General features: G+C 41.4%; 1 protein-coding gene across 1 annotated transcript; it reads left to right on the forward strand.

Moving 5' to 3' along the window:
• Positions 1-518: 518 nt before the first annotated feature.
• LOC108926927 (myosin-16-like) lies at positions 519-14,889 on the forward strand. Its single transcript, XM_029246902.1, has 41 exons — positions 519-728; positions 1,157-1,300; positions 1,683-1,839; positions 2,254-2,281; positions 2,372-2,471; positions 2,781-2,873; positions 3,035-3,098; positions 3,475-3,573; positions 3,813-3,916; positions 4,019-4,157; positions 4,382-4,650; positions 4,767-4,937; positions 5,074-5,250; positions 5,332-5,517; positions 5,604-5,691; positions 5,809-5,926; positions 6,321-6,441; positions 6,593-6,729; positions 6,838-6,919; positions 7,024-7,197; positions 7,520-7,747; positions 8,239-8,343; positions 9,036-9,122; positions 9,236-9,381; positions 9,550-9,640; positions 9,746-9,802; positions 9,901-9,987; positions 10,082-10,327; positions 10,454-10,571; positions 10,664-10,791; positions 10,921-11,117; positions 11,291-11,423; positions 11,537-11,753; positions 12,027-12,163; positions 12,353-12,456; positions 12,903-13,095; positions 13,199-13,402; positions 13,613-13,738; positions 13,831-14,001; positions 14,120-14,320; positions 14,610-14,889. Exons 1-41 carry the CDS (start codon positions 519-521, stop codon positions 14,811-14,813), a joined length of 5,841 nt encoding a protein of 1,946 aa, XP_029102735.1. The 3' UTR covers positions 14,814-14,889.
• Positions 14,890-15,221: the final 332 nt, after the last annotated feature.

Raw genomic sequence — 15,221 nt, forward strand, 5'->3', positions numbered from 1 at the left:
TTCCCCAAACCCCAAAACATCAACTGATCCTTCCCTGGTGGACTGGTGTTGCTATTCCAACCTTTTGGAACAAACTTTTTTAATAGTTACTGCCAAGTCAGGAATTCTGTAAGCACATATATAAAAGCTTGTGGTGACACCCCAATCATCACTCTTGTGCTCTCTTCCCTTTGGTAAGTACACATCTGTGATTGTCTCTTTCACGGTATTGGCCTGGTGTGATTATGATTAATAATGATTAATATTATTATTTCATTGCTAAGCCACCATGTAACTTCAATATATACTTTTATGCTACTGGCAGGTTGCAGTTCTATGGCATTATCAATCTTTATTTTAATTAGTAAAAAAGCTACAAACCTTCTCAATTATAATATTTAATGAATTCTTCAATCCACCGAGTCCATTCGCATTAATACACTGAATGACTGCTTGTATTCCAGTAATTCATATCCACCTTATGTATATACGTCTTTGTTCCTCTGGTCAGGTTAATAGTTCAAAAACATCAGGCCACAATGCCAGGTGCCTATAAGGGTGAATGTGGGGATGATGTGGACCCCATGCCGTTCCTGAACCCGTCCGAGTCGGAGAAACTCGAGGCAGTGGCGAAGCCCTATGACATTAAGAAATCCTGCTGGGTGCATGATGAAAAAGAAGGCTTCATAGCCGGAGAGGTTCAGACCGACGACGGTGAACGTGTCACTGTCAAGACCGTTAAAAACACTGTAAGGCCTCCTCTGATTTAATTTCACAATGCAGCTATATATACGTGTGTAATAACTTGATTTGACACGTAATATCTGATTTATATGACATACACATGTATTGGATTGCAGCTTTTTTGAGGAAAATCATTTTGCAGGCAAATAAATACAAAGCAAAGGTAGATAACACAAGTTTGTTTGATTTTAAGTTCAGCTTGAAGGTGAATGGCATAGTTTTAAAAATACCCTTCAGGTATAAGGGACTATGATTCTCATGTGGGATTTCATGTGTAAATTATGAGAGGGAGACACTTCCGTAGGGATTTTACCTAATTGAGCGAAAGTGCTTACACCCTCAACACACACACGCTTAAACGTTTCGCTGGCAGATGAACCTCTCATGTCCTTCTCAACGGATGACGTTTCCTCCTATCTCTTTCCCTCTTTAGACGGTCACAATTAAGAAGGATGACGTTCAGCAAATGAACCCTCCAAAGTTCTATCAGGCCAGCGACATGGCTAACCTGACCTTCTTGAACGAGGCCAGCGTTTTGGACAACCTTCGCCAGCGATATATTTGCATGAGAATCTATGTAAGTCTGACGACCTTCGACACAAGAAGAAGAAGAAGCTAAGTAACATCAAGTTCACAGAGTAAAAGGCAAAAACTTCAGAACAAATTATACTTATCTACTAGTTACTTTATTACTGTACAAAACACATTTGTTTATTAAGCTGTCAAATAAAGAAAAATATAATAAAAACAGCAATTTTTCATTTCAGCACTGACTAGATACTGAAATTTATTATTACAATCTTATGAAAACATTGTCTGACCTAATGGAAAAAATGTGATGTATAATATTACGATTTAATTTCTGATCCACGATCTGGTTGAGATTTCCCTGTAAGTAGAGTACAATTGACCACAAAGCTGTAAAACGGATGTGTAGAGTCTTTCCTGTCTTTCTCCAGACGTACTCAGGCTTGTTCTGCGTGACCATCAACCCTTACAAATGGCTCCCCATCTATGGTTCAAAAGTGGCCATGATGTTCAAAGGGAAGAAGCGCAATGAGGTTCCTCCCCATCTCTTCTCCATCTCTGACAACGCCTATCATGACATGATGATGGGTAAGTCAAGCAACAGAAAGCAAGATTGCCGAAAGTAACTCTTGCTTAGCATAACACTTGGAGAATCATAAAGTGATTGGATCTCATGGATGAGTCATGGATGTCCACATCCATGAACATCTTTTCAATCCTCCTGCTTTTCAAATCAGTAGCTTCCTACACCACTACTGACTCCTCCATTCATTTGACCCATAAGGAAATTGAGAGGTATAAATAAATCCATCTTGATAACCAAAATGTCAAGACAAGTGCTGAAATAACCCATGTAATTTAGCAACAGATATTAGATGTTGTTGCCCCGTGGCAAATCTGCAGTATTTTCAGTAAAGCAACCATTCATAATTTCCAGTGTTATGTGTTCAAGACAAAACTACATAGAGCTTTACATTTACATTCTTATCCCTTCCTTTCTAGAGCATGAAAATCAGTCTATGCTTATCACGTAAGTATATTTAATTTTTAAATACTTGGTTCAGTCAAACAGTTGGCGTGAAAATATCAGCAATTTCTGCATTTGTGTTTTAATCTAAAGTGGAGAATCTGGTGCCGGCAAAACTGAGAACACAAAAAAGGTCATCCAGTACTTTGCCAACGTGGGGGCCACAGGAGGAAAGCAATCCTCCGACTCTAAGGCGAGTGAAGGAAATATTTGTCCTGCTTCCAGAAATACTCCATTTGTTAGCAGACTCATAATTAGTTGATCTTGTTATGATCTTCAATGAAGCCTCGTCATAATTTTAAATCCATATGCTAAAAAAATGTTTGCAGTCTCTTATTTACTAGATTTCTAATGAGTATAAGATGTTTAGGTTTATAATAAAATCATAAATAGGCTGTATCCTCTGGATTTCATAGCGGTGTGTATTAATCCCAATTCCCTGTTCACATTACAGTTTCCTACATAATAGATGTATTAATGGGAATGTGTCATGTTTTGGTAGGGATCCCTGGAAGATCAAATTATCCAGGCTAACCCTGTACTAGAAGCCTTCGGCAATGCCAAAACCACCAGGAACAACAACTCATCTAGATTTGTAAGATGTTTTGCATACAGTTACACTTTAGATAGAAAACTAGGAGCATTTTTTTACAGAAGATCATGTGTCTGCCTTCGACGAAACAACTTACAAAGCAATTTGGTTTGTTAAATATAATATTATTAATAAATGACACATTTCTTTCATAATTAATCTAGGGGAAATTTATCAGAATCCACTTTGGGCCAACAGCTAAGCTGGCTGGTGCTGACATTGAGAGTTGTAAGTATATTGTTCTTGATTGTAGTTTTATTGATTTGATAATCAGCTGGGTTACCTTATGTTAAATTAAATATTAAGCATATCCACCTGTACTCCACACGGAAAGCATTTGCAATTCGCTGAAAATGTGCATTGAAGAAACAACAAACTTTTTGATAAGTAGATACTATTTCTTTTGTATTAGGAACTGATTGTTACACGTGCTGAAGGCTCGTGGTATCATATATTAAGGATAATTAACTTCAAAATTAGACCGTTAAGCAGTGAAGCGCAGCCATCCTTGCCATATTATAGGTTTTACATGTAATGCATTAAGTAAGGGCTAATGCTTTAAGGTACTTCTTAAAGTGGCTTGCTTGATGCTATCCACCAACAGACCTGCTGGAGAAGTCCCGTGTCATCTCTCAGCAAGCAGCAGAGCGTGGCTACCACATATTCTATCAGCTGCTTTCTGGGAAGAAGCCTGAGCTGATCGGTATGCTATATTCAAAGCCATGATGACTTCATCCAGGAAATGAGAAATGTGCTGTAAACGATATCATCACTTATTTCTTCGTTTAGTCATTATGCCTCTGTGAGGTGTCCTAGATGGAAACTTCTTAGGGTTTTTCAGACATGCAAGTCCTGTAGAGGACTGTCATTTGTCAGTTGTGGAAAGCTACAGCATGGACAGATCTGTTATGCTGCCCTTCAGTAACACATTTCTATTTGCAGAAACATTGCTGTTAGCACCAGACCCCAGTCAATATGTTTGGGTCTGTCAAGGTGTGACTGTGGTTGACAACATGGATGATGGTGAAGAACTGTTGCTCACCGATGTAAGTCGGAAGAACTAAATCGAAAAATAAAAATTCTCCATCATATTTCTATGCCGTTCCAGGTGTGCACTGGTCATGTACTTTTTCTGCTTGCCTCTCAAGATTGCATTTGATGTGCTGGGCTTCACTCCAGAGGAGAAGCTCAGTATCTATAAGCTAACTGGAGGCATTATGCACTTCGGAAACATGAAATTCAAGCAGAAGCCAAGAGAGGAGCAGGCTGAAGTTGACACCACTGAGGGTGAGAGTTATACGCACAATCCTAGCTTAACGATCTCACTGAGTTTTCATCTTAGTAAATCCATGTTAATACTAGTTAGTTGTTCATACTAAATTGCAAGCTGTTCAGACATACAGAAAATGAACACAGAACAATCATGTGCAGTTATGAATGCTGGTCCTTTCAAGTAGGGAGAGTGATGTGGTAGCAGGTGGCTAATGTTTTTCTCCATCCTGTTCTTGCAGTGGCTGACAAAGTTGCCCATCTCATGGCGATTAACTCTGGTGAGCTGCAGAAGGGCATCACCAGGCCCCGTGTGAAGGTTGGCAATGAGTTTGTGACCAAAGGTCAGAACCAAGACCAATGTGTGTATTCAATTGGAGCCCTGGCAAAAGCTGTCTATGACAGAATGTTCAAGTGGATGGTCACCAGGATCAACAAGACCCTCGACACCAAGATGCAGCGCCAGTACTTTATTGGTGTGCTTGACATTGCTGGCTTTGAGATTTTTGAGGTAAACATGATTTTATTAAAGAGCAGGACATTACCAGTGTATTTTTATAAATCCATAAATGTCATTCATTCATTCATTCATTTATTCCCTTATGCATTCATTCTGGTTCTTCACAGTTTAACAGCTTTGAACAGTTGTGTATCAACTTCACCAATGAGAAACTGCAACAGTTTTTCAATCACCACATGTTTGTGCTGGAGCAAGAGGAATACAAAAAGGAGGGCATTGACTGGGTCTTTATTGACTTTGGTTTGGATCTTCAAGCTTGCATTGAGCTTCTAGAGAAGGTGAGACTACACACACACACACACACACGTAGTATATCAGCAGTTTTCAACAAACCAAAAAAATATAATTTGCAATAATGACACTGAAAGCTGAAATGAAGGGAGATCTCATTAATTTGGTTTTCCCAAACTTTAGCCAATGGGAATCTTCTCCATCCTGGAAGAGCAGTGTGTGTTTCCCAAAGCTACCGATGCCACCTTCAAGGCTGCGTTGTATGACAATCATCTAGGCAAGTCCAACAACTTTCTCAAGCCCAAGGGGGGGAAGAAAGGCCCAGAAGCTCACTTTGAACTGGTCCACTATGCTGGCACTGTAAGTCTAAAAAATTATGCTACAACTACAAATGTTCTGATGTGTCACTCGCTGATGCTTACTAAGTTTTTCCCAAACCAGGTCGGATACAACATCACAGGCTGGCTGGAAAAGAACAAGGATCCCCTGAATGAAACTGTAGTCGGCCTTTTCCAGAAATCTGCTATGCCTCTTCTGGGTCTCCTTTTCAAAGAGGAGGAGGCTGCTGCAGGGACCAAGAAGCAGAAGAAGGGCTCATCTTTCCAGACCGTCTCTGCTTTCTACAGGGTATGAGACATCCCATAGGCGCCATCAAACCAAAGTATTAGTAACAACTCCTGAAACTGAGTTTCTTTTTATTTCTGTTCCCACAGGAGCAGCTGAACAAGCTGATGACAACCCTGCGCAGCACTGCTCCACACTTTGTGCGTTGCATTGTACCTAATGAGTTCAAGCAATCGGGTATGGAATTGTCTTCTACTCAATAATCTATATCCTGCGGTTTACTGAATAAAGTGCACACAAGTTGTATAGCGTGTCTCTTTAAACTGAGTCACCTATGCTGAGCTTTGTATTCAGGTGTGTGTGATGCATCCCTAATCTTGCACCAACTGGCATGTAACGGTGTGCTGGAAGGAATTCGCATCTGTAGAAAGGGCTTCCCAAACAGACTCCAGTACCCAGAGTTCAAGCAAAGGTAAAGCTTTCAAAACCTTGACATTCATTTCTCATTGATCTATACTTTGATTATTATATAGAAGGGTGTCACAGTGTCTCACTGTGCTCAGGTTAATAGTTTCTAATAGTTTGTGGCAATCTGAATGAGTAGTTTGCTAATCTTGCACATTAATTTCTTGTCATTGTTCATGTCTAAAAGGCTGACTGTATTATATTTCATCTAAGATTATTATCATGTGGCCACTGCTGTGCTACTTCAAAAAGCAGTAACATTTTGTACTAACTGTGACTGTACGTCACCTTAGCCAAAGATGTCAACTAAATAAATATATTAAAATTAGAATTGAAAACAGTAAAAACATCTACATTTCTCAATTTTAACAGACGATTCGCGTTTCAATTATTTCTTAAAGGTATTATATCTTAAATCCCAACGTCGTCCCTAAGGGATTTGTCGACAACAAAAAAGCCTCAGAGCTGATTTTGGGCTCTAGCGGCTTGGATGGTTCTGAGTACAAAATAGGGCACACAAAGGTAAGACCCAGAGTCATATATTATATATATATATATATATATATATATATATATATATCCTACGGTTCACAAGTTTCTGCTCAGTAATATCCCCATTTAGTCTTCTTTCGTCTTGATGAATTCGGTGAACGAAGATGTTTATCTGTTGCAGGTATTCTTCCGGGCCGGTGTGCTGGCCAAACTTGAGGACATGCGAGATGAGAGACTAGCAAAAATTATGACTATGCTTCAGTCACGTGCACGTGGGTTCCTCATGAGAATTGAGTTCAAGAAAATGCTTGAGAGAAGGTTTGTGAAAATACATTTAAATATCTGCCTTATTGATTCACATGTAGGTTGATCCAAACTGGAAGGTAGTAATGGTTTTCTCTTCTGGACTTCACTTGTGCTTTTTAGAATTGGTCTCATTGCTATCCAGCGCAATGTGCGTAAGTTTCTGCAGCTCCGCTACTGGGGATGGTGGAAGCTTTATACCAAGGTAGGTCTGGTGATGGCGAATGTCCTTGAATGAGGTTGCATGGAAAGGATAATGTGTGGAAGACATTCTCTTACTGATCACATTCTCCACTTGAACCTCCTCAGGTCAAGCCATTGCTGAATGTTGCACGCCAGGAGGATGAGATGAAGGCCAAGGAAGAAGAGCTGCGACAAGCAGCAGAGAAGACACAAGACATGATCAACAAGCTCAAGGAGCTTGAGGAGAAGGTGGCTTCTCTCTCTCAAGAGAAAAATGACTTGGCCCTGGCTCTGACAGCGGTGAGTGTCTGGCACAACACCACAGGTACCTTGTTAGACAACAGGTGCCATTGTACTGAAGGACATGGACATTACCTGAAGGTTACAATTTGAAATCCTGGAAGGAGTCCTGTTGAAGTACCTGTAAGCAAGATACTTAAACTGCTTTGTATTACTACACTATTCAGGTAAATAAATGAATTAATTTCTGTGGATAAAAGCATATTCAAAGGATAACAATGACAACAATACTTTCAGTTTATGCAACGTGACAAACCTTGAGAAGTCTTCAATTTATTTCTTCGCAGAACGAGCATTTAACATTTTCTCTGCTGTCCCACAGGAGCAAGACACGACAGCAGACGCAGAAGAGCGCTGCACACAGCTGATGAAACAGAAGGTCAATTTGGAGAGTGAGATCCAGGATATGAAAGAACGCTTGGAGGAGGAAGAGAGTGCAGCCAACAGCTTGGGCGCAAATAAGCGCAAACTGGAGGGGGAACTTAACGATCTCAAGAGGGACCTTGAGGCTCTGGAATCTACCCTCGCCAAGACAGAGAAGGAAAAACAGGTGACGGACCCACATTACATAGTACCAGAGCTTCAAAACTGTAAGTGTTTTAAACTGTGAAGGATAACATCAGTAGAAAAGCAGCATATGTAGCAAACATTAATGTGATAAATCTGCTCTCTTTCTAAAATACACACACACACACGCACACACACACACACACACACACTCACAGTCTGACACCGCTTGTCCCAAGCGGGGTCGCAGCGAACCAGAGCCTAACCCGGCAACACAGGGCGCAAGACTAGGGGGGAAGGGACACACTCAGGATGGGACACCGACGCAAGGCACCCCAAGCAGGACTCAAACCCCACACCCACCAGAGAGTGGGACCCGGCCAAACCCACCGCACCACCATGTTCCCCCCTCTCTCTCTAAAATATTACAAAGGAAATTTATACAGTGAATGTAGTATAAAATGAAATTTTGAATATTACAAGACAAAATCCAGTGGAAAGCTAACATTACATTTTTGCATCATTTAATCTCAGGCTCTGGACCACAAGGTGCGCAGCCAAACTGTAGACTTGGGCCAAAGGGATGACAGCATTGCAAAGCTGCAAAAGGAGAAGAGGGCTTTGGAGGAGGTCCATCAGGTAACGACCTACTGAGCTCTTTTAAGCATGCAGAACTCTTTACAGTCGACTAATGACAGCACGGTGGGTAACACTGCTACTTCATAGTGCTTAACTTGTGCTGTCAGGCATAGAATTGAATCCAGCTCAGGGCATGCAGAATGTGCATGTTCTCCCTTCGTCTGCAGTCCAAAGATGCGCAGAACAAGGCAATGGCAAACGCCTTCCACACCTGTCCTAACCATGAAAATCACAGGAGTGGTTGCCATGCGTACATTTATTAATTTAGCTGATGGCTTTCTCCAACGTAACTTACAATATTAATCTACCTACAGTTATTTACTTAGTTATGCAGCTGGGCAATTTTTACTGGAGCAATTTAGGGTAAGTACATTGCCCAAGCATACTACAGTGGGATTCAAACCTACAATCATTAGATCTGAAGGCGGAAATTATGTCCAATATACCATCTCCTGTCCCCTATAATGGGTTCTCTTTCAAACCAAATTTGAACCAGGGACCTAAGAACAGCCATGCGTACAGCACTACAGTCCTCCACTGTTCACACTGAGCTGTCAAAGGAGCCTAAGTAGACCTTGACTTATCAGCACTTACTCTTCCCTACCTATAGTCAACTATAAATATGTGAAATGGTTTGGATAATTACCATGGCTCCCTGTTTACTATGTAGTTTATGGGATTTTTGTCTACAGAAAACTTTAGATGACCTTCAGGCTGAGGAAGATAAGGTGAACCATCTCAACAAGAACAACAGCAAACTTACCACTCAGATTCATGAGGTGAGTATGGAAAAAGTGTGTACGTCAAAAAAAAAAGATATATATAATTGTATTCTAGGGATTCCATTAGCTGAGGCAGGGTTTTCTGCTTACTGATTACTCTTTTTTTTTAGTTGGAGGACAACTGGGAGCAAGAGAAGAAAATTCGTGCCGAGGTGGAGAAAGCACGCCGCAAGGCAGAGGCCGACCTGAAAATGACAATAGAAAACCTCAACGAGATGGAGAGGGCTAAAATTGATCTGGAGGAAATTGTGAAAAAGTAGGCAGAGTTTCAAAGAAATCTGAAAACATTACTGAATGCTATCAAAACAGAATTGTTAATATTGTATTAGAAATACAAGTTATCGGTATACACACAGTTAAGCACAAGCTAAGTGGAACTAAACTAAATCAATTTCTTAATCGAGTTAACGGTGTATTTCTTTAGGAGAGATATTGAGATCAACAGCTTGAATACCAAGTGGGAGGATGAACAGTCACTGAACTCCACATTACAGAGGAAGCTCAAAGAACACCAGGTACTAGGAAACATGGTGAAGGGGTAGAAGTCATTATTTATTGTCTTCTGTTGTATTATTGTTGATCTGTTCATTACCTTTTCACCCTATTTTACTGCCTTATAGTCTCGCATTGAGGAGCTTGAAGAGGAGCTGGAAGCTGAGAGGGCTGCAAGAGCCAAGGTACTACAAACAGGGTCCAAGTGTAAGGGGCTATTTAATAATGTTTTCATATCTGAGGCAGATCTTTGACATGATTCTGTTTGTTTTACTCTGATCAGGTGGACAAACAACGGGTTGAACTCTCCCGAGACCTGGAAGACCTTGGAGACAGACTAGAAGAAGCAGGTGGTGCAACTGTTGCACAGGTGAGCTTATTAACCTTTGTACAGCACACGCCGATGGTCTTCTACAGGTCAACCTGCTTTTGCCCTAATGCAAATTTTGGCCACGTATGTCCAGATTGAGCAGAACAGGAAAAGGGAAGCCGAACTGCTCAAACTGCGACGCGAGCTGGAGGAGGCAGCCCTGCAGTCAGAGGCCACTGTTTCTGCTCTGCGTAAGAAGCACTCTGATGCCATGGCTGAGATGGCAGAGCATGTGGACAACCTACAGCGTGTGAAGGTCAAATTAGAAAAAGACAAACAAGCGATGAAGGCCGAGATCGATGACCTCAATGCCACTATTGAATCAGTTCAGAAGTCCAAGGTAAAATGGGTGGAAAGGGCGACTTTACTCATGCTTAATATTGATTTCACATTTGAATGTTAAAATGAAATTTGAACTGTAGATCTATATGCATTAAATGAATACTACACTCTCATTTATATCCAGTTAAATTCTGAAGCTCACATTCGCAAGCTGGAAGATGCTCTAGCTGAGGCTAATGCCCGGATTGCAGAGATGGAGAGAAGCCAAACAGAGTTGAATGCCATCAAAATCCGTCTCTCTGGTAAAATACAGACTGAAATGATGGGTGTCAAGCTACAAACAAGGGAACAGTGAGCATTTTAATGAAAAACACCTTCTTATCCTGTGGAACAGCTGAGAACAGCGATCAGAGCCGTGAGCTGGAGGACCTGCAGAGCAAACTGAGCCAGATGGTCCGTGTGAAGACCACACTCACTTCTCAGACGGATGAACTCAAGAGGCAGATGGATGAAGAGTCTAAGGTGAGTCTTGGCTATATCTTTCGTGTTTATATTATAGCAGTGACTCACCCAAAAAAACCAAAAGATCTATGGTAATAGTTCATATTATGAACAGTATAACTGATCTTAGGCTCCTTTTACTACTCGTAGGCTCGCAGTGCAGCAGTGGTCAGCCTTGCCAATGCCCGACATGACCTAGACCTGATGAAGGAGCAGCTGGAGGAGGAGCAAGAGAGTAAGGCTGAAATGCAACGTCTCATCTCCAAGCTCAACTCCGAGGTCACCACCTGGAGGACCAAATATGAGACAGATGCCATCCAGAAAACTGAGGAACTGGAAGAGACAAAGTAAGCCTCCCCTGTATTCTTTAAGAAAACATTTAGAGTAAACCACCAAGCTCCGCCTCAGGATTCTCATGTCTGTAATCGTTTCAGTTACAGGGTAAAAGTGCCTCACTAGCACATTATTCTGAGACCCCTTATCAGACCAGAGTTATGAACTTCACCAATTTTCCTTGCAGGCGCAAACTGGCTGCCAGGCTCCAGGAGGCAGAGGAGACTGCGGAAGCAGCACAGGCTCGAGCAGCCAGTTTGGAAAAGGCCAAACAGCGGCTGCAAGGAGAGGTGGAGGACCTCACCATTGACCTGGAGAAGGTACTTTTTAGTGGCAATCTGGCACCTTTCTGCTGATCCTGCGGTTTCCTGATTCATACTTATCTGACGTGATGCTGAGATGACATGTAACAGAGATGTGCTCCTCCCTGTAGGCCAATGCTGCAGCTGCAGCCCTGGACAAGAAGCAGCGCACTTTTGACAAAATGATCTCAGACTGGAGTCAGAAGTGTGAAGAACTGCAGTTAGAGCTGGACAGCTCCCAAAAAGACTGTCGTACCCAAATGACGGAAATCTACAAACTGAAAACTGTCTATGAAGAGAATGTAGATCACTTGGAGACTGTGAAGAAGGAGAATAAAAACCTCTCAGGTGTGATAACTAAATGTAGAGGGAGTCTTTCCCACACATTAGGACTTTAAATGTGCATTTTAATCATATGCACCACATATAAATTGCAATAAATTTTCTGCAAAGCGTGCACGTAATTATACATTTCAGTAGAATAAAATTTTGATATTCACTCAATCTTGATAAGTCAGTTTAAGGATGATTCATGTGTAAACATCATATGAGTTGTCTTGAACTTTGACAAAGACCATGCTGTTTGGACTGAACGGCTCGGTGATAATATGTTCCCTGCAGATGAGATCAAGGACTTAGTGGAACAGCTGGGTGAAGGTGGAAAAAGTGTCCATGAGCTGCAGAAGGCAAAGAAGAAGCTGGAAATTGAGAAGGATGAGCTGCAGCTGGCCCTAGAGGAGGCTGAAGCCTCTTATGAGGTAACATGGATAACCTCTGGGATACTTCAAGAAAGCCAATAAAAGAATTTAAGTTAAAATTGTTGAAGTATCACAAAATCATATTATAAAGTGATGTTCAAAAAGCACTTAATTAAAACTTTTAAACCATATTCTATTCAATTACCATAAATCCTTTCAGAATAAACACGTGTTCTTATGTGTTCCCAGGTTTCAGAAGGTAAAGTCATTCGCATCCAGCTGGAGCTTGCTCAAGTTAAAGCTGACATTGATCGCAGAATTCATGAGAAGGAAGAAGAATTTGAAGTGACAAGGTCAGGAACTTTCACAACAAAAATATTTAAATACAATTATTTTACATCCTTGCACAAAGCAAGTGGTGTACTGATTAAGTCACTGAGCCAAAAGTCAGTTGATTAAAATACTAGGAAAACACATTGTGCTGTACATTACTTAATGTTCATTATTTAAGCGAAAGTTCAGCTGAATTAACTCTCCTTCTTTGGTAAAAAAAAGTATTATAGTCTAAGCAAACTATTATTTTATGGATTATAATGCTATTTCACTCCAATGTATGTTCTAAACATATTGTGGAAGTGACAATAAAGTTGACTTTGACTAAATAAATTAATGTGTTGTTAAAGTAATGAATGTACATTAAAAGTGATGCAAGAAATTCTATTAGAATTTTGTTTCTCCATTAAAACTTCGATTGTGGGCATACCTTGATGATGTCAGAATAATCTTGATAACACCACAGGAAAAACCACCAACGTGCTGTGGAGTCCCTCCAAGCTAGCCTGGAAGCAGAGGCCAAAGGTCGGGCTGAGGCTCTGAGGCTGAAGAAGAAGATGGAGTCTGACCTTAATGAGATGGAGATCCAGCTGGACCATGCCAACAAGAACAACTCTGAACTGGTTAAGACTCTCAAGAAGCTGCAGCAGCAGATCAAAGTATGCCAATACTTCAATAAAGCTATTCAGCTGTCATCTAAAGAGGCTAATTCTAAGCTAGGGTCTTCTGACCTAGTGAATGGTCCCCTTCCTTGGCCAACAGGACATGCAGATGCAGATGGACGAGGACGCCCGCCAGCATGAGGAGCTGAGGGAGAAGTATACCTTGCAGGATCGTCGTCTCAGCTTACTGCAGACGGAGCTGTCGGAGGTGCGCAGTGGGCTGGAGGCCTCCGAGCACTCCCGCAAGGTTATCGAGCAGGACCTAGTGGAGATTACCGAGCGGCACAGTGAGCTCAACATCCAGGTATGCACTTTGTCTGGGAAGCGTGTTAGAGCCAAAGCTTATTACAAGTACAGTTTACTTGAATTCATATTTTGTATTGATACATATTTCATACTGATATGAAATAACTTTGTATACTTAATTTTACTGAAGAAGAAAAAACCAAAAGCTGTAACCTTTAATAAGAGCACTGAAGTATTAGTGGAACTAACACAAGCTCTTTTTCATCAGAATCACAATTTGATCACCATCAAACGAAAAATGGAGTCAGACATGACACGCATCATTAATGAAAACGAAGAGCTCATCAGCGAATTCCGTTCTGCTGAGGAAAGAGCTAAGAAGGCGGTCACTGATGTGAGTAGCCATTGCCCTGCAAGGTTCTACTATATCAGTTGTGTGTATGGTAAACTTAATAATGTATGACTGATGGTTCCTTGCATCTTCAGGCTACCCGCATGGCAGAGGAGCTAAGACAGGAACAGGACCATTGCCTCCACCTGGAGAAGGTCAAGAAGAACAATGAGATAGTTATCAAAGACTTGCAGCTCAAGGTGGAGGAAGCTGAGCAGCTGGCACTGAAGGCTGGGAAACGCACAATCCAGAAACTGGAGACTAAGGTGAGATTCCTAACCATTCCCCATGCACTTGAGTTCATGCCATTGCACACCTCTGGTGAGCACCTGTGTATCTACATTCTCACACATGGCCTAAATGGCTTTTCTCTACTACGTGCAGGTAAAGGAACTGGAAAGTGAACTGGATGCAGAGCAGAAACGTCATGTCGAGACCACGAAGACCCTGCACAAGAACGACCGCCGTCTTAAAGAGCTGGTGTTTCAAACCGAGGAGGAACACAAGACCAACCAGCGCATGCAAGAGCTGGTGGAGAAGCTGCAGAGCAAACTAAAGTCATACAAGAGACAGATTGACGAGGCTGTGAGTATAATGTAGCAATGATGGATCATATACTCAATCACTCACACACTTGATAAATGTTATTCCAAAGGCAGGGGTGGCCCAGAGCCTTTCCCAGAAGTGTAGAGCTTCATACAATGGACCATTTAGTGTTGCGTTAAAATCCCGAAACAAAAAGATAGAACTTAGAAGAAAAACTTCATAAATATTGCCAATTGCTGCTAAATACACAGTAATTTTCATATATCAGATTCTGTTTCATAATTCAGATTTAACAGCCCAGCTCTGTTTCTGCATCCTGTGCTTTTAGGAAGAGCAAGCCACTGTTACCCTGTCCAAGTACAGGAAGACAGTGAATGAGCTGGACGATGCTGAGGAGAGGGCCGGTATAGCAGAGGCTGCCCTGAATAAACTCCGCACGAGGAATCGTGCCTCAGTGGGGAAGGGCATTACCTCCGTGGAGATAATTCAGGTGTCCAAGTCATCCTCCTCCAAGACGACCACTGAGGAGTAGAGTGTTCTGAACATTGCTGGTGAGCTGGAGTTTGGCTAGTGTCCTTATCTACCATCCTGTTTTTCATTCAATGAAAATTTCCTTAATAACTTTCTCAAATCATCAGTTTAAAAATCTTGGTAAAACATGTACATCTATCATAAAAGAAAATGACCCCAGACGCGCAATTGAAAATACTTGCTTTCTTTCGTTGTTCCAGGGTGACATACAGAACATCCCACTCATGTTCCACCTGGGTTCTTGCATTGAAAAAGAAGGTTCAAGGACAGTTAAGAAATTCTGAAAATTGTACTGAAGATGTCTTGAACAGTCCTCCACTGGATTTGCGCCTGTGTATATACAACAGTGTGCTACGTACAAATGCAGAATGTGATGTTGTGTTTGTGAATTTACATGCTAAGTTAAAAG

The sequence above is a fragment of the Scleropages formosus genome, chromosome 20 (assembly GCF_900964775.1).
Source record: "Scleropages formosus chromosome 20, fSclFor1.1, whole genome shotgun sequence".
Taxonomy (NCBI): domain Eukaryota; kingdom Metazoa; phylum Chordata; class Actinopteri; order Osteoglossiformes; family Osteoglossidae; genus Scleropages; species Scleropages formosus.